Raw genomic sequence first — 23,262 nt, 5'->3', positions numbered from 1 at the left:
CTGGGTTGTTGTGATGTTGATGGCTGCAGGTATCGGTCTGGACTGACTTCCCCAGAGGCGAATACACTGTTTTACCTGCAGCTGTCCGTTTGTGTCCTGTTGGCTGATTTTCCCACCAGCCTCTTCCGTTCACCATTTTAGATCGGGATTTGACCATTGTAATCGGGAGTCAGCCATTTTACATGGCTACAACAACTATTCGCTCACCCTGCCATCAAATCAGACACTCGATGACCCATTTTAAAGTGGTATTATTTTTGGAGTTAGAGGGTACGGGTGAAAATCTAACCAATTGCTTACTCTACAAGTTTATATACTTTTAATCTGAAAATGGATGAAACAATTTCTCACTTACATTTTTAGCAGGCCAGGTAACTTCAGCTTCAACTAGAGCTGCCTCATCTCACCCTTTGTCAGTTCACAGAGGACTCTACCTCCTCAGGACCCAGCTGAACAGAGGGACTTCACCCTATTGAGATAGACATCATCGCATCAACCCGCACCTCCCACCTTTCCCCAATCCCGGTCCCACAGAGACCCTCTCATCCTCCAAACTTTCTAGAATATGCTGGCACTCTTCTCTAGTCTTAATTTAATATGGATCCCTTGTCTCTTTCCCCAGTTTAAACCATACCCCTCCCAAAGTTAACTTCAGGCTTTCAGTCTTCACCCTGCTCAGTTGAAACTGACCTAGTTCTTCCATCCTAGTTCATGCTGCCCCATTCTTCTTCTCAATCAATATTTGCAATTCTGTCCATTCCCTCTTTCAGTTAATATTGGAATTCTCCTTCTACCCCGCCAATGAATCATGATCATTCTACTTTCTCCTCCATCCTCCTCAACAGATAATTCTTGGTTCCCTTTCAAGTCTCCCAGTGTTCACCAAAGCCCAGTTTCCAACTTTTCCAATGTCTTCTTCATGAGGCAAATTCGCGCCCAACCCCACTGGTGGGTTTTCTGGAAGTGGAGGCGCTTCCCATTGGCTGCCACTAGGTTTCAAATCCAAAAAGGATCATTGATATGAATGGGAATGGAGAAGGGTAATCAACTAATAGTGTGGTGACCCCATGTAACGTGGGGAAAAGGAGATCAGGATCATAACGTTGCTGTATTTCCACAGTAAATACAAACTAAACCTGCCACAGAAATTCAGAAATGCATCATGGCCTACTAGGAGGGCCTTTGGCTTTCGGAATTTTGCCTCCCTCATTGTTATGGATCCGAATTTGATGCCCGTTTTGCCTAATGTGGAACTGCCATTTGTCACGTCTTATTTATTGACTCAGAACTGATGACAGAAACCATGAGACAACCAAACACAACGTAAATGACTGGGAAACTACGAAGGCCTTACGGAAAGCAAATGATTGTGAATGACTGTCAGGGGAACTTGAGCAATGGACATTGAATGACACATCTTTCTATTTACAAAGAACATCGGTTTCACTGTTGTGCTTACCACATGTACACCTTCCTGGTTGAACTCATCATCTGGGTTTACATCCACCCTGTTACACAAAAGAAATTGAAGAGAATCAGTGATTTACAGCCTTCTGTACCTGTACCTTCAGTACAGCATCCCTTAAACCCCATCCCACGTATTGGCTTTCAACTTTTTGGCTGGTCTTGAGGAACTTTACACAGTGACCAACGTGGCTATATCTACTTTTTAAAAAAAATACTTTATTTCCAATTCAGGGGCAATTTAGCGTGGCCAATCCACCTACCTTGTACACCTTTGGGCTGTGGGTGTGAGACCCATGCACACATGCAAACTCCAAAAGGACAGTGACCCGGGTCCAGGATTGAGCCCGGGACCTCGGTGCCGTGAGGCAGCAGTGCTAACCACTGCGCCGCCGTGGCTTCATCTACTTACAAAGCATTGAATTCAATTCATTTTTTTCTTCTTGTCTTTCACTCTAAGCAGAAGGATGAATCTGACAAGGCAACATTGGGTTCCGAGTAATCTTTTTGGAAATATTGGAGCCTTTAACGAACTGACCATTATTTTATCAAGAACGAGCATCAATGTTTAAAATGGGATTCATATGACCAAGATTTGTACTGAGATAGAAGTATTGTTTGAAGCATCAATAATTATGCGGTAGCCAACGTGATGCTCCCTGCCTGATTATCTTTAAAGTAACCTGTGCTGGGAACTTTACCTGCATAAAAATTCCTCAACATGGCAACAACATCCCTGAAACACTGCGCCTTAATCATTTCCTTTCTCCTACAAGGTGCAGAAAGATCTAGAAAACAGTCCTACAGCATTCTGGACTCTCTGTTATCCTCTAGTTTTAACCTGTTGAGCACCCGTGATATCAATCACCCCACGTTTCGTGGCCATGCCTTCTGCTGCTAAAGCTCTAGGCTCTGGAAATCACATCCTTAGCCCAACTCTCCTTCATTGAGACCTTCCTTAGAACCTACCTCATTGACCAACCTTTCGGTCACCTGACCATCTAATGTCTACTCATGTGACTCAGTGTCAAAGTTTGTTTGATGCTGCTCCTGTGAAGTCTTGGGACATTTGCTGAATGTTAAAGGTGTTATATAAATGTAAAGTGTCGCTGTTTCACTGTTTCCCCTGAATAACAGTACATGGAAAATCTTATTTCTCCACCAAGTGAACCGGATGAATATCAAAGATCAGTAATTAGGCCCCAGCTGTTCACAATATATATCAATGATTTGGATGTGCAGACCAAATGTAACAATTCCAAGTCTGCAAATGACATAAAGGTAGGTGGAAATATGTGTTGTGAGGAAGATGCAAAACGGCTTCAAGAGGATTTGGACAGGCCTGTGAGGTTATCCACTTAGGTAGGAGGAACATAGGTGCAGAGTATTTCTTAAATAGTAAGAGAAAGCATAGATATCTAAAAGGGCATGGATGTCCTCGTCAATAAGTCACTGAAAGCAATTAAGAAGGCTAAAGGTGTGTTTGGCCTTTAGTGCACGAGTGTTTGGGTACAGTAGCAGTGATGTCTTGCTTCAATTGTATGAAACCTTGGTTAGAACAAACCTGGCTAATTGGGTGTAGTTTTGGTCCCTTGAACTGAGGAAGGATATTATTGCCATAGAAGGATTGCAACAAAGGTTCACCAGACTATTTCCCAGGATGGAAGGACTGTCCTATGCCCTGTATTCTCTGGAGTTTCAAAGAATGAGAGATGATCGCATTGAAACCTACAAAATACTTAAGGCAATATTTCCCCTGGTTAAGAATTCTGGAACCGGGGATCCGGGACCAAAGTGAGGAGAATATTTTTATTCGGAGGGTTGTGAATCTGAAATTCTCTAACAGCAGTTGACAACAGTTATCATTCAGCTTTTTTTCCCCCAGGTTTTTACTGAATTCAAATTCATTCTGGGATTTGAACCCGGGTCCCCAGATTAGTAATACTGTGAAAATATCACTACGCCACCACCATCCCTGTTTACTCCTTATCAGAGTAGCCAGAAACTTTTACTAACCAAGACTCAGTAACAGCATTCCTGGCCGGAATTCTCTGGCCGTTGGGATTCTCTTTTCCTGCTGGCAGCGAACCTTTGTCAGTGGTGTGGAGTGGCTTCAATGGGCAATCCCATTGACAAGCGGCGGGAAGATAGAATCGTGCCACCAGCGCGTCGCTGAGAAACAGGGGGGGCCGTAGAGTCCAGCCTTTTACCTCTGAATCAGAGAGTTGTAGGCTCAAGCTCTGCTGCACAGACCTGCGCACAGAATCTAGACTGACACAACAAAACATTGAGGGAGTGCTGAATTGTTGGAGGTGCCATCTTTCGGAGGAGATGTTAAGTCGAGGTCTGTTTGCCTTCTGAGGCGGTCATAAAGATCGCATGGTACTACTTTGAAGAGCAGCAAGGGAGTACTCACTGGTACACTAGCCAATACCTATCCCTTAACCAATGTGGCTATTATCATATTGCTGTTTATGCAATCTTGCTGTGCACAAATTGGCTGCCATGTTTCCAACATTACAATAAGAAGAACTTGTACTTCATAGGTGTTGAAGCACTTTGGGACACCCCAAAGTCATGAATTGGTGCTATATAAATCTAAGTTATTTTCTTTTGTAAGCAATCAGAATTCATTTACTCGACCTTGAAATGGAAAGTGTGCACTTCTAAGAGTTTTTATAGCTGTAAAGACAATTTCTCTTCTACTAAGATTGGATGTTTGGAGCCTGTTTTCATTCAAAATGAATAAATCTGAACTAGTTTGTACATGAGCTCGGAAGATGCCGACTCTTTTTCTCTGACGAGACACATTTGCAAGTTGCCGAGGAATTTAATTAAGGACCACAGTGTATTTACAGATTGAAAAGCTGCTGACACTGTAGCCACAAGAAGTAGCTGAAAAGAAAAGATGCTATCAGCATTTCTACTGGAGTTTTATATTCAGACACTGCATCAGCAACTGAACAGAGCAAAAGTGACGGCCACATGCCAAAACTTGCACTTCATCTCGGTGCGTGTGCTTTGTGAACACTGTGCATCAGGTGTTAAACTGCTTTCAGTTCTATGTATAAATAACAAATGCTATTACAAACATCCCTCCTGTCCTTTGAATGTTATAGAAGGCAGTAAAGAGTGAGCACTAAGCAGAGGACACCAGGAGAACGCCGAAAGCCTTGTCAAAGTCAAGAGTCTTAGGTGCCTTTTGAAATAAAAAGAGGAAAGCTACATGGTGTAGGGCATTGAGGAAAGGGGGTTTGAGGGCAAGGAATACATTAACAGGAGACCGTGCTAAAGTGGAAAGAGCAATTTAGTGTCAAGGGAATGCAGAGTGCGTGCAAAGACATGCAGCTGAGAGGAATCACTGTAGTAGGATGGAGGGCCATGCCACGGTGAGATCTGAAAATGTGGAAAAGGATTTTTCAGATATCAGAGCCCTTTTCCTCTGGACACTGCAGGTGGCGTTTAATGGAGGCAATGGGGTTCTCACCCGCCGGCTAGAGAGCTGGCAAAAACCCCAACATCACCTCTTCTAGGGAAGGCCTGCCATTTTAAGTGCCACTTAATTGGACAGTGACAGGTCTTTCCCAGGATAGGTGAGTGATGGCGGAAGGGGGAAGTGGACCGCCCCCAGCGGGCATCCCAATTTCTGATGCCTGGTTCTTCGATCAAGCACGGAGTGCTCTTGAATGAGGGCCCCATCCCCTCACCACCGCCCAGGGAGCGTGCAAGCAACCTTGCAGGGGTTTGATTCCTGCCGTCACTGGGTTCATATCAGCAGCAGTGTGACAAGGCCCTTAAGTGGGTGGAGATGGAGTCCAAAACCATCTGATTGAATGTCCTCTGCCACAATACCCACCGTGGGAATTGGCATTAAATTCTACCCTACGTATGCATTATTGAACCAATTCATTTGCTTTGGTTTGCAATTTTCAACTGTTGGTCACCCATTTCTCATCTGCAAAATGGGCATTCGACATCTGAAAACCAGTGGTAGCGCCTCATTAGCTCTGTCGATGGCGTCAAAGGCCCATTTGGATAAATGGGTCCAGGAATGGGCGAGTTGCCCACCCTGACTGAAACAGCCAGCTTAAATTCTGCAAGTCAGTGTCTTAGATCTCGATTGGGATATTCAAGTGCTGAACAGTAGAGTCTTTGTGTCCTGCAGTTCCTGTCCAGTTTCGCCTGTTGTTAAACAGCATCTTGTAAAGGGATTGCTCAAAGAATGGTGCAGAAGGCTTCCAATGTTTCTGTCGATGGGTGCAGAAGGAACTCCAAGCCCAAGCTGTTGTTTGAGTTAACATGGAAACCCTGTAGCTGTAGCTGCCACGTCAGTGGCATTTTAATGAGGCCTGAAGCTCACGTCGGTGTGAATGGCTCTGCTTGAATATCAACCCCTGGCTGTTCAGTGACAGGAGTGCCCCATTTGCAAAGCGGTCTAAGGCTATTTTTGCTATTCTGCAAGATGACAGCAATAACACCTTTTGGCTGAATTCCCCCCCTTTGGACATTTTGTGATCCAGCTTTGGGAGGACGGCCAGCCCAGCCCAATCTATGCATCTGGTTTCTTACTCAGCCACTATTCCATTTCTACAGCAACAGCAGGGATTTGAGAGTTTTTTTCTCTCTTTGAAAGCTCCCTAATTGATGTGTACTCATTATTTCAAGCCGAGTGCAAAAAAGGGTACATACTCTTTGCTTTGATAGAGATTGGTCAGGAGTAGAAAACCTAAATAAGATATGTGTACATAAGGCAGGGCTACATTTGTACACCTTAGTTTCCTGATACGAATCGTTTAAATTAATTAGCTTATTTTCTCTCCCCACAATAACGATCTCCAACTCCAAATAGCTGACTCCTAAAACTCTGGCGTCTAACCTTCTGGGAACTTGTTCAAAGATTTCAGTTAAACGAAATGGTTGGGTAGTCTAGTGATGTACCACCCTGTAAGAAAAATATTATAATTTGCGGATTTATAAATGCAATTTCCAACCAAAGTTAGTGAATGAATAAAAGAACAGCTCATCTGAGTGCCTGACAGTTCTTTAAAAAGCAGCATTAATGATGCTAGTGCAGCAGGTACCTCATTATTATTATTTAAACAGGCATTTGACACCAGCTTAAGGAAAGAGGAAAAAGAACAAATAAAAGTAGGTTGAATTTATTACCCCAACACAATTTTCAATTGAGTGGGGATTCCATTTCCTCTGTTTGTCTGCAAAATAATAGCAAAATTTGTGCCTGGCTTCTCATAGTAACAAGAGACGGCCAAGCAATCCCTCCAACCTGCTCTGCTATTCAAGGAAGACTGACCTGCACCTCAACCTCTTCTATCTGCTTCAGCTCCAACTCTCTTGACGCTCTTACAAAAATCTATCAATCTCAGTCTTCCTACTGTCCCGACATCCAGGGTGGCACGCGATTCTCCACAGAGTCCCGCCGGCGCCGTTCTAATCTGCTCTGGCCGGCGGGACCTCGGCGTGTAAGGGCCAGCCTCTGTGGCTGGGGGCCTCCTTTCCTATGCGCCAGCCCCTGTAGTCCTGCGCCATGTTGCGTCGGGGCCGGCGCATTGAAGGAGGCCACTGCGCCTCTGGTCGGACTATGGCTTTGCGCACCCTGTCCAAGCCGGTCATTGAGACGCAACGTACACAATGTGGCCCTGGAAACCCGAGAAGAGCTCGTCCCCAAGCACAAAATCGTTTAATCACGAGAAAGAAAACGCATGTTAAGAATTGTGGTCTTTTTTTTTTTACCATTGATGGAAGTGGAATCTCATACACAAACATATGATAAACAGTACAGAAAAGGCAGATCAGGGTCACAACCTTTCTGTCAAGTACCACCATGGGGCCACATTCTCAAGCTGACAAAGGCAAACTCGGAAACGATGTATAGAAATTCTACTTCACACGAGAAGCTAATACCAATTGGACATCTATCTGGGTAGGATGGGGAAGCAGAAATCATGACATTATTCAAAGAACTACTTGGTGAGTGGGTCAAAAGGATCAGATTACCCCCTTTTGCACTTGGTTCTAAAGGTTTGTCAGAGTGTAGCCCGTGGAAAACATGAGAAGAAAAGTTTAATCATTTATAATGCAGCCCATCCAATTTCTTATTGTAGGTTATGCCCCCCCCCCACCCTGTGATGGCACCTAAACTAGACGGTACCCAACGGTTGTGTTGGCCACTTCCCGACTTAAAATGGAGAACCGCAAAGGCTGAAGGGAAATTCAGCCAACACAGGCAAAAACTAGCAAATACAGAAATCGTGTATATTGGAACCTGCAAAACAACCAGACAGCACCGAAACCAGCAGCCATCTGCATAGTAATGTAGCAGCCATAGTAATATGCGATTCCCGGGCACAATCGAAACATTTTAAGGTAAACAAGGCCCAGACAGACTCCTCGGCGCCAGCAGGAGCCAACACAAAAGAGGTTAACAGACACTTAAAGACCACCCAACGACACGTTCCAGTTGCGGTGATGCCTTGCTAGCCTCACGTTTCGGCGGCTCCAGCTCCGACGGACCTTCGGGCTCTTTTAAGAGCCCCAACGGGGAATTTTTTGACCACGCAACCCGGTGTGGGGTGTGTAAGAAGGGAGTCCCCCCCCCCCCAACGAAGGAGGAAAAAACCGGCGGCGGCGGCTGCAGCGCGAGGGATCGTCGACCAAAGGGTCAGAAAGAGAGAAGTACAAGATGGCGGCGGAGAAAGCGCAGGCGACATGGGGGCCTGAGCAGGATGAAATTGTGAGACGGTGCGTGGAGCTGCTGAAGAGGGAGGTGCTGACCCCGATGCTACAGGCAATTGAGGGGCTCAAGGAGACACAAAAGACCCAGGAGACAGAGCTCTGCGTGGTGGAGCAGAAGGTGTCAGATATTGAGGACGAGATCCTGGGCCTGGCGGTTAAGACACAGACGCACGAGGCACTTCATAAAAAGTGCACTGAAAGGATCGAGGCCCTAGAAAACGGAGCGCGAAGGAAGAATACTGAGATACTGGCTCTCCCTGAGGGTTTGGAAGGAGTGGACTGTGGAGCGTATGCAAGTACGATGCTGAGCTCACTGATGGGTGCTGAGGCCCCTACGGGCCCCTTGGAGGTGGAGTGGGCAAATCGGATTCCGGAGAGAAGACCAAAAGCGGGAGAACCACCCAGGGCGATAATCGTGCAATTTTACCGCCTTAAGGATAGAGAAGAGGTCCTGAGATGGGCTAAAAAGATGCGGAGTAGCAGATGGGAGAATGCAGTGGTACGGGTGTACCAGGATTGGAGTGCGGAGGTGGCGAGAAGGAGGGCGAGCTTTAACCGGGCCAAAGAGGTGTTGCATAAAAGGAAAGTGAAGTTCGGGATGCTGCAGCCGGCAAGACTATGGGTCACGTATCAGGAGAGACACCATTATTTCGAGACGGCGGAGGAAGCATGGACCTTTATCAAAGAGGAGAAATTGGATCGGAACTGAGGGACTGATGCTGCAGGAAATGTTATTGTTAATGTTATGGTTGAAGTTAATTGAGAAGTAAATTGGGAAGGGGGGAGACATTGGGGAAATGTGGGCGCCGGTGAGGGGGGGAAAGACGGGACATAGTTGGAGAATGGGGAAGGGGAGGGGGAGGGGAAAGGGAGCTGCGCCATAAGAGGCGGGTCAGGTAAAGGGATGTTCCGGCGCCAGAAAGAATAAGGTGGGAAGACAGGCGCAAGGCGGATGGGAGTTCCCCACACGAGGGGGTCGAGGAGTGAGCAGGAGAAGCCGGGGTCAGTTGAAGTCAGCTGACTTACGGAAGTAATATGGGGGGAGCAATCACGCTAGAGAGAGATCTAGCGGGGGGCGGGGGGGGGGGGAGGGGGGAGGGAGGGGGAGGGGGGGGGACAACTGGGTTGCTGCTGCGGAAATCCATAAGGAAATGGCTAAAGAGTGGGTGGGCGGGGATGGTGTGCGACGCTGGGGGAGCGAGCGGGAGCGCGGAGGCGGGATATGGGACTGGCCTAGAGAAGGTAATGGCTAGTCGACATGGGAGGGGGGCAGGTAGCCCCCTAGTGAGGCTGATCACGTGGAACATGAGAGGCCTGAACGGACCGATAAAAAGGGCCCGAGCGCTCGCGCATTTGAAAGGACTAAGGGCAGACGTGGTTATGCTCCAAGAGATACACCTAAAGGTGGCGGACCAAGTTAGGTTAAGGAAAGGATGGGTGGGACAGGTGTTCCACTCAGGACTGGACACAAAGAATAGAGGGGTGGCCATTTTGGTGGGGAAACGAGGAGCATTTGAAGCAAATAACATCGTAGCAGATAGCGGAGGTAGATATATAATGGTGAGTGGCAGGCTGGAGGGAATGGAGATCGTGTTGGTTAATGTGTATGCCCCAAACTGGGACGATGCGGGATTTATGAGACGGATGCTGGGGCGTATACCGGACCTGGAGGTAGGAAACTTGATTTTAGGAGGGGACTTTAATACGGTGCTGGACCCGGGGCTAAATAGATCCAGCTCAAGGACCGGAAGAAGGCCGGCAGCGGCCAAGGTACTTAAGGGGTTTATGGATCAAATGGGGGGAGTGGATCCATGGCGATTTCTTCGACCTAGGGCTAGGGAGTTCTCCTTCTTCTCCCATGTTCATAAAGTGTACTCCAGGATAGATTTTTTTGTTTTAGGAAGATCGTTGATCTCTAGGGTGGAAGAAGCTGAGTACTCAGCCATAACGGTTTCGGATCATGCCCCACATTGGGTGGACCTGGAATTAGGAGAGGAAAGGGAGCAGAGAACACTCTGGCGATTAGATGTGGGACTGATGGCGGATGAGGGAGTGTGTGCAAGAGTGCGGGGGTGTATTGAGAGATACCTGGAGGTCAATGACGACGGCGAGGTCCCTGTGGGAGTGGTATGGGAAGCACTAAAAGCGGTGGTCAGAGGAAAGCTGATCTCCATTGGGGCCCACAAAAGGAAAACAGAGGCCAAGGAAAGGGAAAGATTACTGGGGGAGATTTTAAGGGTGGATAGGGAATTTGCAGAGACCCCGGAGGAGGAATTGTACAGGGAGAGGAGACGACTCCAGACGGAGTTTGACCTTCTGACCACCAGAAAGGCGGAGGTACTGTGGAGGAAGGCACAGGGGAGGAGGTATGAATATGGGGAAAAGGCTAGTCGCCTGTTGGCTCATCAATTGCGAAAGAGGGCGACTTCCAGGTGCGGCGATGACCAGCTGAGTCCCACGTTTCGGCAGCTCCCGGTGGAATGGACTTTTGGGCTCTTAATAAGAGCCCCAACGGCAATTTTAACGGCTAAAAGTACTGTGCGGTGAACCAGAAGGGAATCCCCCCTGGATACGGATGAAAAAAGGAGAGGAAGGTGGCTGGATTGCGGTGGAACCTTTAGAGCAGCGGCAAGGAAGGCAAGCAAAAACCAAGATGGCGTCGGAAGGTGGCAGTTTAATATGGGGCCCTGAACAACACGAGTTTTTGAAACGCTGCGTGGAAGAACTCAAAAAGGAAATGAAGAAGGAGCTGTTGGCCCCGATATTACAGGCGATCGAAGGGCTAAAGGAGGAGCAAAAGACCCAGGAGCGAGAGCTTCAGGTCGTGAAGGCAAAGGCTGCCGAGAATGAGGACGACATACAGGGCCTGGTGGTGAAGACGGAGATGCACGAGGCACACCATAAACGATGTGTGGAAAGGCTGGAGGCGCTGGAGAACAACGCGAGGAGGAACAACCTAAGGATTCTTGGTCTTCCTGAAGGTGCGGAGGGAGCGGACGTCGGGGCATATGTGAGCACGATGCTGCACTCGTTAATGGGAGCGGAGGCCCCGGCGGGTCCGCTGGAGGTGGAGGGAGCATACCGAGTGATGGCGCGAGGACCGAGAGCAGGAGAAATTCCTAGAGCCATAGTGGTGAGATTCCTCCGTTTTAAGGACAAAGAGATGGTCCTTAGATGGGCAAAGAAAACTCGGAGCAGTAAGTGGGAGAACGCGGTGATCCGCGTATACCAAGACTGGAGTGCGGAGGTGGCGAGAAGGAGGGCGAGCTTTAATCGGGCCAAGGCGGTGCTTCACAAAAAGAAGATAAAATTCGGAATGCTGCAACCGGCAAGACTGTGGATCACATATCAAGGGAGGCACCACTACTTTGAGACGGCGGATGAGGCGTGGACTTTTATCGTGGAAGAAAAATTGGAATGAGCGGTTTATTTTTTAAAAAAAAGAACGTTTGAAACAAAGTGGTGGGGCGAGCATGGGGGGCGAAGAGGGGGGTAAAAAGGGGGGAAAGAGGAGTTTTATGTTATTAATCCTGCGATGTGGTAACTTTTCTCTCTTCCACAGGAGGTGGTGGGGGGAGGAAAGGAGGTGGAGGAGATGGGGCGTTGACCATTGGGGGCGGGGCCAAGGGGGAAGCGCGGGCTCGGTTCCCGCGCTATGATAATCATGGCGGGAATAGGGAAGCAGGAAGGAGGGGGCGTCGCACGGTGCGAGTCGAGGTCACGGGGGGAAGCCGAGGTCGGCCAGAGTTTGCTGACTTCTGGGAGCAACATGGGGGGTGTAACTACGCTAGTGGGGGATCTAGCGGGGGGGGGGGGAACTATTGGGCTGCTGCTGCTGGAGAGAGGGGGGAGCTGGTATGGGGTGGGATGGGCGTGGGGCACCGCCTGGGGGGGACACAGCTGCGTGGGAACCGGGTGAGGAGCTGGAAAAAGGGGATGGCTAATCGACAAGGGGGGGGTAAAAAGCCCCCCAACCCGGATGATCACGTGGAATGTGAGAGGGCTGAACGGGCCGATAAAGAGGGCACGGGTACTCGCACACCTTAAGAAACTTAAGGCAGACGTGGTTATGTTACAGGAAACGCACTTGAAACTGATAGACCAGGTGAGACTACGCAAAGGTTGGGTGGGGCAGGTGTTCCATTCGGGGCTAGATGCGAAAAACAGGGGGGTGGCTATATTAGTGGGGAAGCGGGTAATGTTTGAGGCAAAGGCTATAGTGGCGGATAGCGGGGGCAGATACGTGATGGTGAGTGGCAAACTACAGGGGGAGACGGTGGTTTTGGTAAACGTATATGCCCCGAACTGGGATTTTATGAGGCGTATGCTGGGACGCATCCCGGACCTAGAGGTGGGAAAGTTGGTAATGGGGGGAGATTTCAATATGGTGTTGGAACCAGGGCTGGACAGGTCGAGGTCCAGGACTGGAAGGAGGCAGGCAGCAGCCAAGGTGCTTAAAGATTTTACGGAGCAGATGGGAGGAGTAGACCCGTGGAGATTTAGCAGACCTAGGAGTAAGGAGTTTTCGTTTTTCTCCTATGTCCATAAAGTCTACTCGCGAATAGACTTTTTTGTGCTGGGAAGGGCGTTGATCCCGAAGGTGAGGGGAACGGAGTATACGGCTATAGCCATTTCGGATCACGCTCCACACTGGGTAGACTTGGAGATAGGGGAGGAAACAGGAGGGCGCCCACCCTGGAGAATGGACATGGGACTAATGGCAGATGAGGGGGTGTGTCTAAGGGTGAGGGGGTGCATTGAAAAGTACTTGGAACTCAATGATAATGGGGAGGTCCAGGTGGGAGTGGTCTGGGAGGCGCTGAAGGCAGTGGTTAGAGGGGAGCTGATATCAATAAGGGCACATAAAGGAAAGCAGGAGAGTAGGGAACGGGAGCGGTTGCTGCAAGAACTTCTGAGGGTGGACAGGCAATATGCGGAGGCACCGGAGGAGGGACTGTACAGGGAAAGGCAAAGGCTACACGTAGAATTTGACCTGCTGACAACGGGTACTGCAGAGGCACAGTGGAGGAAGGCACAGGGTGTACAGTACGAATATGGGGAGAAGGCGAGCAGGTTGCTGGCCCACCAATTGAGGAAAAGGGGAGCAGCGAGGGAAATACGGGGAGTGAGGGATGAGGAAGGAGAGATGGAGCGGGGAGCGGAGAGAGTGAATGGAGTGTTCAAGGCATTTTATAAAAAATTATACGAAGCTCAACCCCCGGATGGGAGGGAGAGAATGATGGGCTTTCTGGACCGGCTGGAATTTCCCAAGGTGGAGGAGCAGGAAAGGGTGGGACTGGGAGCACAGATTGAAATAGAGGAAGTAGTGAAAGGAATTAGGAGCATGCAGGCGGGGAAGGCTCCGGGACCGGATGGATTCCCAGTTGAATTTTACAGGAAATATGTGGACTTGCTCGCCCCGCTACTGATGAGGACCTTTAATGAGGCAAAGGAAAGGGGACAGCTGCCCCCGACTATGTCTGAGGCAACGATATCGCTTCTCCTAAAGAAGGAAAAGGACCCGCTGCAATGCGGGTCCTATAGACCTATTTCCCTCCTAAACGTAGACGCTAAGATTCTGGCCAAGGTAATGGCAATGAGGATAGAGGATTGTGTCCCGAGGGTGGTCCATGAGGACCAAACTGGATTTGTGAAGGGGAGACAGCTGAATACGAATATACGGAGGCTGCTAGGGGTAATGATGATGCCCCCACCAGAGGGGGAAGCGGAGATAGTGGTGGCGATGGATGCCGAGAAAGCATTTGATAGAGTGGAGTGGGATTATCTGTGGGAGGTGCTGAGGAGATTTGGTTTTGGAGATGAATATGTTGGATGGGTGCAGCTGTTGTATAGGGCCCCAGTGGCGAGTGTGGTCACGAATGGACGGGGATCTGCATACTTTCGGCTCCATAGAGGGACAAGGCAGGGATGCCCTCTGTCCCCATTATTGTTTGCACTGGCGATTGAGCCCCTGGCAAAGGCATTGAGGAGTTCCAAGAAGTGGAAGGGAGTACTTAGAGGAGGAGAAGAACACCGGGTATCTCTGTATGCAGATGATTTGTTGTTATATGTAGCGGACCCGGCGGAGGGGATGCCAGAGATAATGCGGACACTTCGGGAGTTTGGAGAATTCTCAGGATATAAACTGAACATGGGGAAAAGTGAGTTGTTTGTGGTGCATCCAGGGGAGCAGAGCAGAGAAATAGAGGACTTTCCGCTGAGGAAGGTAACAAGGGACTTTCGTTACTTGGGGATCCAGATAGCCAAGAATTGGGGTACATTGCATAGGTTAAATTTAACGCGATTGGTGGAACAAATGGAGGAGGACTTCAAGAGATGGGACATGGTATCCCTGTCACTGGCAGGGAGGGTGCAGGCGGTTAAAATGGTAGTCCTCCCGAGATTTCTCTTTGTGTTTCAGTGCCTCCCGGTGGTGATCACGAAGGCTTTTTTCAAAAGGATCGAAAAGTGTATCATGAGTTTTGTGTGGGCCGGGAAGACCCCGAGAGTGAGGAAGGGATTCTTACAGCGTAGTAGGGATAGGGGGGGGCTGGCACTACCGAGCCTAAGTGAGTACTACTGGGCCGCCAATATCTCAATGGTGAGTAAGTGGATGGGAGAAGAGGAGGGAGCGGCGTGGAAGAGATTGGAGAGGGCGTCCTGTAGGGGGACTAGCCTACAAGCTATGGTGACGGCCCCATTGCCGTTCTCACCGAAGAAATACACCACAAGCCCGGTGGTGGTGGCGACTTTGAAAATTTGGGGACAGTGGAGACGGCATAGGGGAAAGACGGGAGCCTTGGTGGGGTCCCCGATAAGAAATAACCATAGGTTTGCCCCGGGGAGAATGGATGGGGGATTTGGAATATGGCAAAGAGCAGGAGTAACGCAACTGAAAGATCTGTTTGTGGATGGGAAGTTCGCAAGTCTGGGAGCGTGACCGAGAAATATGGGTTGCCCCAAGGGAATGCATTCCGGTATATGCAACTGAGGGCTTTTGCGAGGCAACAGGTGAGGGAATTCCCGCAGCTCCCGACGCATGAGGTGTAGGACAGAGTGATCTCAAAGACATGGGTGGGGGACGGTAAGGTGTCAGATATATATAGGGAAATGAGGGACGAGGGGGAGATTATGGTAGATGAGCTGAAAGGGAAATGGGAAGAAGAGCTGGGGGAGGAGATTGAGGAGGGGCTGTGGGCGGATGCCCTAAGTAGGGTAAACTCATCGTCCTCGTGTGCCAGGCTAAGCCTGATTCAATTTAAGGTGTTACGCAGGGCGCATATGACTGGAGCACGGCTCAGTAAATTTTTTGGGGTGGAGGATAGGTGTGCGAGATGCTCGAGAGGCCCAGCGAATCACACCCACATGTTCTGGTCATGTCCGGCACTACAGGGGTTCTGGGTGGGGGTGACAAAGGTGCTTTCAAAAGTAGTGGGGGTCCAGGTCGAACCAGGCTGGGGGTTGGCTATATTTGGGGTTGCACAAGAGCCGGGAGTACAGGAGGCGAGAGAGGCCGATGTTTTGGCCTTTGCGTCCCTAGTAGCCTGGCGCAGGATACTGTTGATGTGGAAGGAAGCCAAGCCCCCGGGTGTGGAGACCTGGATAAATGACATGGCAGGGTTTATAAAGCTGGAACGGATTAAGTTCGTCCTAAGGGGATCGGCTCAAGGGTTCACCAGGCGGTGGCAACCGTTCGTCGAATACCTCACAGAAAGATAGAGGGAATGGAAAAGAAGAAGGTAGCAGCAGCAGCCCAGGGGGGAGGGGGGGAGGAACCAGAAGGACTCTCAGGGTTGTTAATATATATGCATAATATGTATAGGTCGTTGCTATAAATAATTGTATATTGGACTGTTAAATCATATTTTTGGAGAGTGTTTATCTGAGACAAGGCAGTTGCCATTTAGTTTTAGTTTTTGTTATATATTATTTATTCTTTGTTTATAAAACAGGTCATTGTTATTTATACGGTTATATTATTGTGTAAAGGATACACAATGTACTGTGATGGTTGACCAAAAATTTTCAATAAAATATTTTTTAAAAAAATAATTGCGAAAGAGGGCAGCAGCGAGGGAGATAGGAGGAATTAGAGACGAAAGGGGAGACACGGTGCGAAGGGCAGGAAAGATAAATGAGGGGTTCAAGACCTTCTATGAGGAACTGTATAGGTCTCAACCCCCAGGGGGAGAGGAGGGGATGCGGCAATTCCTGGACCAATTGAGGTTCCCGAAAGTGGAGGAGCAGCAGGTGGTAGGCCTGGGGGCACCGATTGGGGTGGACGAGGTTATTAAGGGACTGGGAAGCACGCAAGCAGGGAAGGCCCCGGGACCAGACGGGTTCCCGGTGGAATATTACAGAAAAGATGTGGACTTGTTGGCCCCGTTGATGGTGAGGACGTTCAATGAGGCCAGGGAAGGGGGGACTCTACCCCCGACGATTGTTGGCAAAGGTACTGGCATCGAGGATAGAGGACTGTGTCCCGGGGGTAGTGCACGAAGACCAGACAGGGTTCGTAAAAGGGAGACAACTGAATGTTAACGTGCGACGACTACTAGGGGTGATAATGATGCACCCAGTGGAGGGGGAGGCAGAGATAGTGGCGGCAATGGATGCAGAGAAGGCATTTGATTGGGTGGAGTGGGAGTATTTATGGGAAGTGTTAAGGAGGTTTGGGTTCGGGAACGGGTTTATTAGCTGGGTTAGACTTCTTTATGGGGCTCCAACGGCAAGTGTAGTTACAAGTCGACATAGATCGGAGTATTTCCGACTATATAGGGGAACAAGACAGGGATGCCCGCTGTCTCCATTGTTGTTCGCGTTGGCAATTGAACCTCTGGCCATGGCGTTGAGAGACTCCAGGAAACGGAGAGGGGTGATTAGAGGGGGAGAAGAACACCGAGTCTCGTTATACGCAGATGACCTATTGTTATACGTGTCGGACCCAGCGGGGGGATGATAGAGGTTATGCGAATGTTGAGGGAGTTCGGGGATTTCTCGGGGTATAGGCTAAACACGGGGAAGAGTGAATTATTTGTGATACATCCAGGGGACCAGAGTAGAGAGATAGAAGGCCTGCCTCTAAGGAAAGTGGAAAGAAACTTCCGATACCTGGGGATTCAGATCGCTAGGAGCTGGGGAACCTTGCACAGACTTAATCTGACACGGCTGGTAGAACAAATGGAGGAGGACTTTAAGAGGTGGGACATGCAGCCTCTGTCGCTGGCAGGCAGGGTGCAGGCAATTAAGATGATGGTCCTCCCGAGGTTCTTATTTGTATTTCAATGTCTCCCTATACTAATCACCAAGACCTTTTTTAATAAAATAGACAGGAGCATCACGAGCTTCGTGTGGGCAGGGAAAGTTCCGAGAGTAAGGAGGGGGTTCCTTCAGCGTAGTAGGGACAGAGGAGGATTGGCACTACCGAATTTTGAATATCTGGGGTCAGTGGAGGCGACAGAGAGGGGTGCGGGGAGCCCTGGTGGGGTCCCCAATCAGGAACAACCATAGGTTCGCCCCAGGAAGAATGGATGGAGGATTTCAGAGCTGGTACCAGTTGGGAATTAGGAGGGTGGGAGATTTATTTATAGATGGGACTTTTGCGAGCTTGGGAGCATTGGAGGAAAAGTATAAGTTGCCCCGGGGAAATTTCTTGAGATATATGCAGGTGAGGGGGTTTACTGGACAACAGGTGAGGGAATTTCCGTTGCTCCCGACGCAGGGGATACAGGACAGAGTGCTTTCAGGGGTGTGGGTCGGAGAGGGCAAGGTGTCAGAGATTTACCGAGAGATGAGGGAAGAGGGGGAGGAATCGGTGGGCGAACTAAAAGGAAAGTGGGAAGAAGAACTAGGGGAGGAGATAGAGGAGGGTATGTGGGCTGATGCCCTAAGCAAGGTAAATTCCTCTTCCTCATGCGCCAGGCTTAGCCTGATTCAATTTAAGGTGCTACATAGAGCACACATAACGGGAGCAAGATTGAGCAGGTTCTTTGGAGTGGAGGACAAATGTGGGAGGTGTGGCGGGAGCCCGGCAAACCACGCACATATGTTTTGGGCGTACCCGGCACTGGAAGGGTATTGGAAGGGAGTGACAGGAGTGATTTCGAAAGTGGTGAAGGCCCGGGTCAAACCAGGCTGGGGGTTAGCTCTATTTGGAGTTGCGGATGAGCCGGGAGTGCAGGAGGCGAAAGAGGCCGACGTTGTGGCCTTTGCGTCCCTAGTAGCCCGGCCCAGGATCCTACTCATGTGGAAGGAGGCGAAACCCCCCGGACTGGAGGCCTGGGTAAATGATATGGCGGGGTTCATTAAATTGGAGCAGATAAAGTCTGCCCTGAGAGGATCGGCTCAAGGGTTCACCAGGAGGTGGCAGCCATTTCTCGACTACCTAGGGGAACGTTAGAGGGAAGACAGATGACCAGCAGCAGCAACCCAGGGGGGAGGGGGAGGGAGGGGGGAGGTGGGGGGGGGGGGGGGGGGGGGGGTTAGTTTAGTTAAGGTCAAAAGATAATGGGGTTTTGTTATTTGTGTATTGCTAAAAATTTCTGTATTGTCACGTTTGTTGTGTAAGAGGGGAAAAATTGTTGTTTGGGAAAAAATTTTCAATAAAATATATTTTTTTAAAAAATAAATTAAAAAAAAAAGATCAGGGAACAGCTCCAGCATTGGAGAAATCGAACCAAGTGATTGGAACGAAGTCCAATCACTTGGAACCAGGTACGGGGTCTGCCCCAAAGGGCGGGAAGCCCCTGGGGACTATAAAGTAAAGCCCCCAAGTTCAAATCGTCCTTCTTGACAGGGTCACTCAGCAACGCCTGAAAGCTGTGATAACCAATGCTCCTGTGTTGGAGAATTACAAGGGACTCTGTGATCAGATTGACCAAAAGTATCTGACTTTAAAGAGACATGCCGAGGCATAGAGAAATGGACGGATTGCGGAGAGACCTTCTTGTTCAAAGAGACTGTGAATCGAGAAGGATTTCAGTTGGAGGAAGAACGGGAAAAAAATGAACTATATTATTATACCTATTTGTGTGTGTTGTATTTTTGAAACGAAAAAGTATATTTACTGTGTGCATTTCTTAAAGGATAGTGAAAAGGTGAAAAATGAAACCACCTTGAAGTTGATGGTTTATTTTTTCTTCTTGGGGGCAGGTGTCATGTGAGAGTACCTTTAAGAAATGGGTGTTTAAGAAATGTATCTTTAAGAAATGGGTGTTTATCAGTTGTTATGGGCGAGGCGTTTTCAGAACCCCAAAATGTATCATGGAGTTCAACTAACCTCTCCCTTTAATGGATTTGTTGCTTTTCCTAGCACACGGCTGGTCCCCTAGGTGTGGGATTACAATTATGGACACGTGGGTTTCTAAACACAAAACACTGTTTATTCCATGAACTCAACGTAACATCTTAAATAAACATTGGATCTCTTAACACCCCTTACTTCAAAGATAACTCTGAAAATATTGCAACAGTAAATAATTCCTGAAAATGTTCCTTCAAACATCCAAAAGGCTTCAAACCTTCAAAACAGTAACACACCAGTCACAGTTAATATATATTTTCTGTTTTATGGCAGAGATATATATGCTTGGTTGACTTCAGCTCCAGCACCGTGCTTTCTTCCTGCAAACTCTCTGGAAACACACAGACTCACCCAAGCTGCTTTCTCAAACCTGGTTTTCTCCCTTCAAGCAGATCACAGCAAACCAGAACTTCTCAAGCTGCTGTCTCAAACTGGCTTTCTACTTTTAAACTGCTCTCAACAAGACCAGCCACCCTCCTGGATTTCTTTTTTAATCTGAGGTACACTCTCTTTATTGTCTCCCATCAGATCACCGTTACCACTTGAGTATTTCTCATGTCCCCAGTTTCTATCCCTCACCGGCTGAAACTGATGTCGGAAACCAATCTTTGATTTATGAACTAATTCATAATCATCTGCCATTTCCGCTGATAATCTCGCAGATTTAACCCTCTGTTCTTCCACATGAGTTCTCACTACATCAGGAATTGAATTTTTAAACTCCTCCAAAAGTATAGTTTCTCTGAGAGCTTCATACGTTTGGTCTATTTTCAAAGCCCTTATCCACCTATCAAAATTACTCTGTTTGAGCCTTTCAAACTCAATGTATGTTTGACCAAATTCTTTCCTTAAATTTCTAAACCTTTGTCTGTAAGCTTCAGGCACTAGCTCATATGCACGTAAGATGGATTTCTTCACCTCCTCATACGTTCCAGATACCTCCTCCGGTAGTGATGCAAACACTTTACGAACTCTACCTACCAGCTTTGTTTGAATCAGTAACACCCACATGTCCTGTGGCCATTTCATTTGTTTAGCTACCTTCTCAAATGAAATGATAAAGGCTTCCACTTCCTTCTCGTCAAACCTTGGTAATGCTTGGACATATTTAAATAGATTCCCACAAATCCTTTGACTATGACGCTCTGTCTCATTATCCTCATCACTATCATCCAACTGTACGTTTCCCTTTACGTCTGCCAATTTTAAGTGATTGTCATGTTTCATGGCCATTTTCTGAAGTTTAAACTCCCTCTCTTTATCTTTTTCCCTGATCTGTATCTCCCTTTCTTTTTCTTTTTGTTCTGCTAGGGCTATTCTTTCCTTTCTCCTTTCTTCTCTCTCCTTTTCTTTTTCCTCTCTCTCTCTCTTTCTCTTTCCTTTTTCCTCTCTCTCTCTTCCTTTTTCCTCTCTCTCACTCTCGTGTGCCAGCCGCTTTAATTCTTTCTCATGTTCCATTGTTTAATTTGCAACTGACTTTTTGCCATTTCCAATGAGTCAAACTCTATCTCAGGCAACATTAAATGCTTAACCACCGCCATAAGTACCTCATCTTTTTGCATTTTGTCAGGTAATGTTAACTGCAATGTTCTTGCCAAATCTAACAGTCTGCTTTTCGTTTCTGTCTGTAAGGTACTACGTGTGACATTGTCCACCCCCAACAACGTCTGAGCCTCTGAAAGAGCCATTGTTCACAACACTCCCCCACTTAAACTAAAATACCACACCGGAAAAGCAACAATCCTTCACTGTCTTTAAGTCCACAAAAGCCAATCCAATAGATAGACTTTTATCCCCCTCGAGCCCCCAATTGTTATGGGCGAGGCAATTTCAGAACCCCAAAATGTATCATGGAGTTCAACCAACCTCTCCCTTTAATGGATTTGTTGCTTTTCCTAGCACACGGCTGGTCCCCTAGGTGTGGGATTACAATTATGGACACGTGGGTTTTTAAACACAAAACACTGTTTATTCCATGAACTCAACATAACATCTTGAATAAACATTGGATCTCTTAACACCCCTTACTTCAAAGATAACTCAAAAATATTGCAACAGTAAATAATTCCTTAAAATGTTCCTTCAAACATCCAAAAGACTTCAAACCTTCAAAACAGTAACACACCAGTCACCGTTAATATATATTTTCTGTTTTATGGCAGAGATATATATGCTTGGTTGACTTCAGCTCCAGCACCTTGCTTTCTTCCTGCAAACTCTCTGGAAACACACAGACACACCCAAGCTGCTTTCTCAAACCTGGCTTTCTCCCTTCAAGCACTCACAACAAACCAGAACTTCTCAAGCTGCTGTCTCAACCGGCTTTCTACTTTTAAACTGCTCTCAGCAAAACCAGCCAGGCACTTTTTAGCTGCTCTCAGCAAAACCAGCCAGGCACTTTTTAGCTGCTCTCAGCAAAACCAGCCAGGCATTTTTTAACTGAAACTTCAAAATGGCTGAACTGAGCTGAGCTCCACCCACTCTATGACGTCACTGTTTTCTTAAAGGTACATTGCTTAAACACAGAGTTCTTAAAGGTACTGTCACATGACACAGTGATGTCAGAGTGTGGGTGGAGCTGGGCTGTCTGTCAACTTTTTACTTTTGTTTTAGGCTGTTTGCTGCAGGGTGTGTTTTAGAACAAAGAAATGTACAGCACAGGAACAGGCCCTTCGGCCCTCCAAGCCCGTGCCGACCATGCTGCCTGACTAAACTACAATCTTCTACACTTCCTGGGTCCGTATCCCTCTATTCCCATCCTATTCATGTATTTGTCAAGATGCCACTTAAATGTCACTATCGTTCCTGCTTCCACCACCTCCTCCGGTAGCGAGTTCCAGGCACCCACTACCCTCTGTGTAAAAAAACTTGCCTCGTACATCTACTCTAAACCTTGCCCCTCTCACCTTAAACCTATTCCCCCTAGTAATTGACCCCTCTCCCCTGGGGAAAAGCCTCTGACTATCCACTCTGTCTATGCCCCTCATAATTTTGTAGACCTCTATCAGGTCGCCCCTCAAGCTCCGTCGTTCCAGTGAGAACAAACCGAGTTTATTCAACCGCTCCTCATAGCTAATGCCCTCCATACCAGGCAACATTCTGGTAAATCTCTTCTGCACCCTCTCTAAAGCCTCCACATCCTTCTGGTAGTGTGGCGACCAGAATTGAACACTATTCTCCAAGTGTGGCCTAACTAAGGTTCTATACAGCTGCAACATGACTTGCCAATTCTTATACTCAATGCCCCGGCCAATGAAGGTAAGCATGCCGTATGCCTTCTTGACTACCTTCTCCACCTGTGTTGCCCCTTTCAGTGACCTGTGGACCTGTACTCCTAGATCTCTCTGACTTTCAATACTCTTGAGCGTTCTACCATTCACTGTATATTCCCTACCTGCATTAGACCTTCCAAAATGCATTACCTCACATTTGTCCGGATTAAACTCCATCTGCCATCTCTCCGCCCAAGTCTCCAAACAATCTAAATCGTGCTGTATCCTCTGACAGTCCTCATCGCTATCCGCAATTCCACCACCCTTTGTGTCGTCTGCAAACTTACTAATCAGACCAGTTACATTTTCCTTCAAATCATTTATATATACTACAAACAGCAAAGGTCCCAGCACTGATCCCTGCGGAACATCACTGGTCACAGCCCTCCAATTAGAAAAGCATCCTTCCATTGCTACTCTCTGCCTTCTATGACCTAGCCAGTTCTGTATCCACCTTGCCAGCTCACCCCT

The 23,262-nt window shown here is 48.0% G+C and overlaps 1 protein-coding gene across 2 annotated transcripts in view; it reads right to left on the bottom strand.

Moving 5' to 3' along the window:
• The window catches only part of LOC140389619 (sodium/hydrogen exchanger 9-like), a 570,848-nt gene that overhangs the window by 166,024 nt on the left and 381,562 nt on the right, over positions 1-23,262 (bottom strand). For both annotated transcript variants that reach the window (XM_072473892.1, XM_072473893.1), the window contains exon 13: positions 1,460-1,508. In XM_072473892.1, coding sequence (XP_072329993.1) covers positions 1,460-1,508 — 49 coding nt within the window. The remainder of the gene's footprint in view (positions 1-1,459; positions 1,509-23,262) is intronic.

Source organism: Scyliorhinus torazame, chromosome 14 (genome assembly GCF_047496885.1).
Source record: "Scyliorhinus torazame isolate Kashiwa2021f chromosome 14, sScyTor2.1, whole genome shotgun sequence".
In the NCBI taxonomy this organism is placed as follows: domain Eukaryota; kingdom Metazoa; phylum Chordata; class Chondrichthyes; order Carcharhiniformes; family Scyliorhinidae; genus Scyliorhinus; species Scyliorhinus torazame.
Note: the sequence above shows the minus strand (reverse complement) of the source record. Positions and strands in the feature narration are given on the sequence as shown.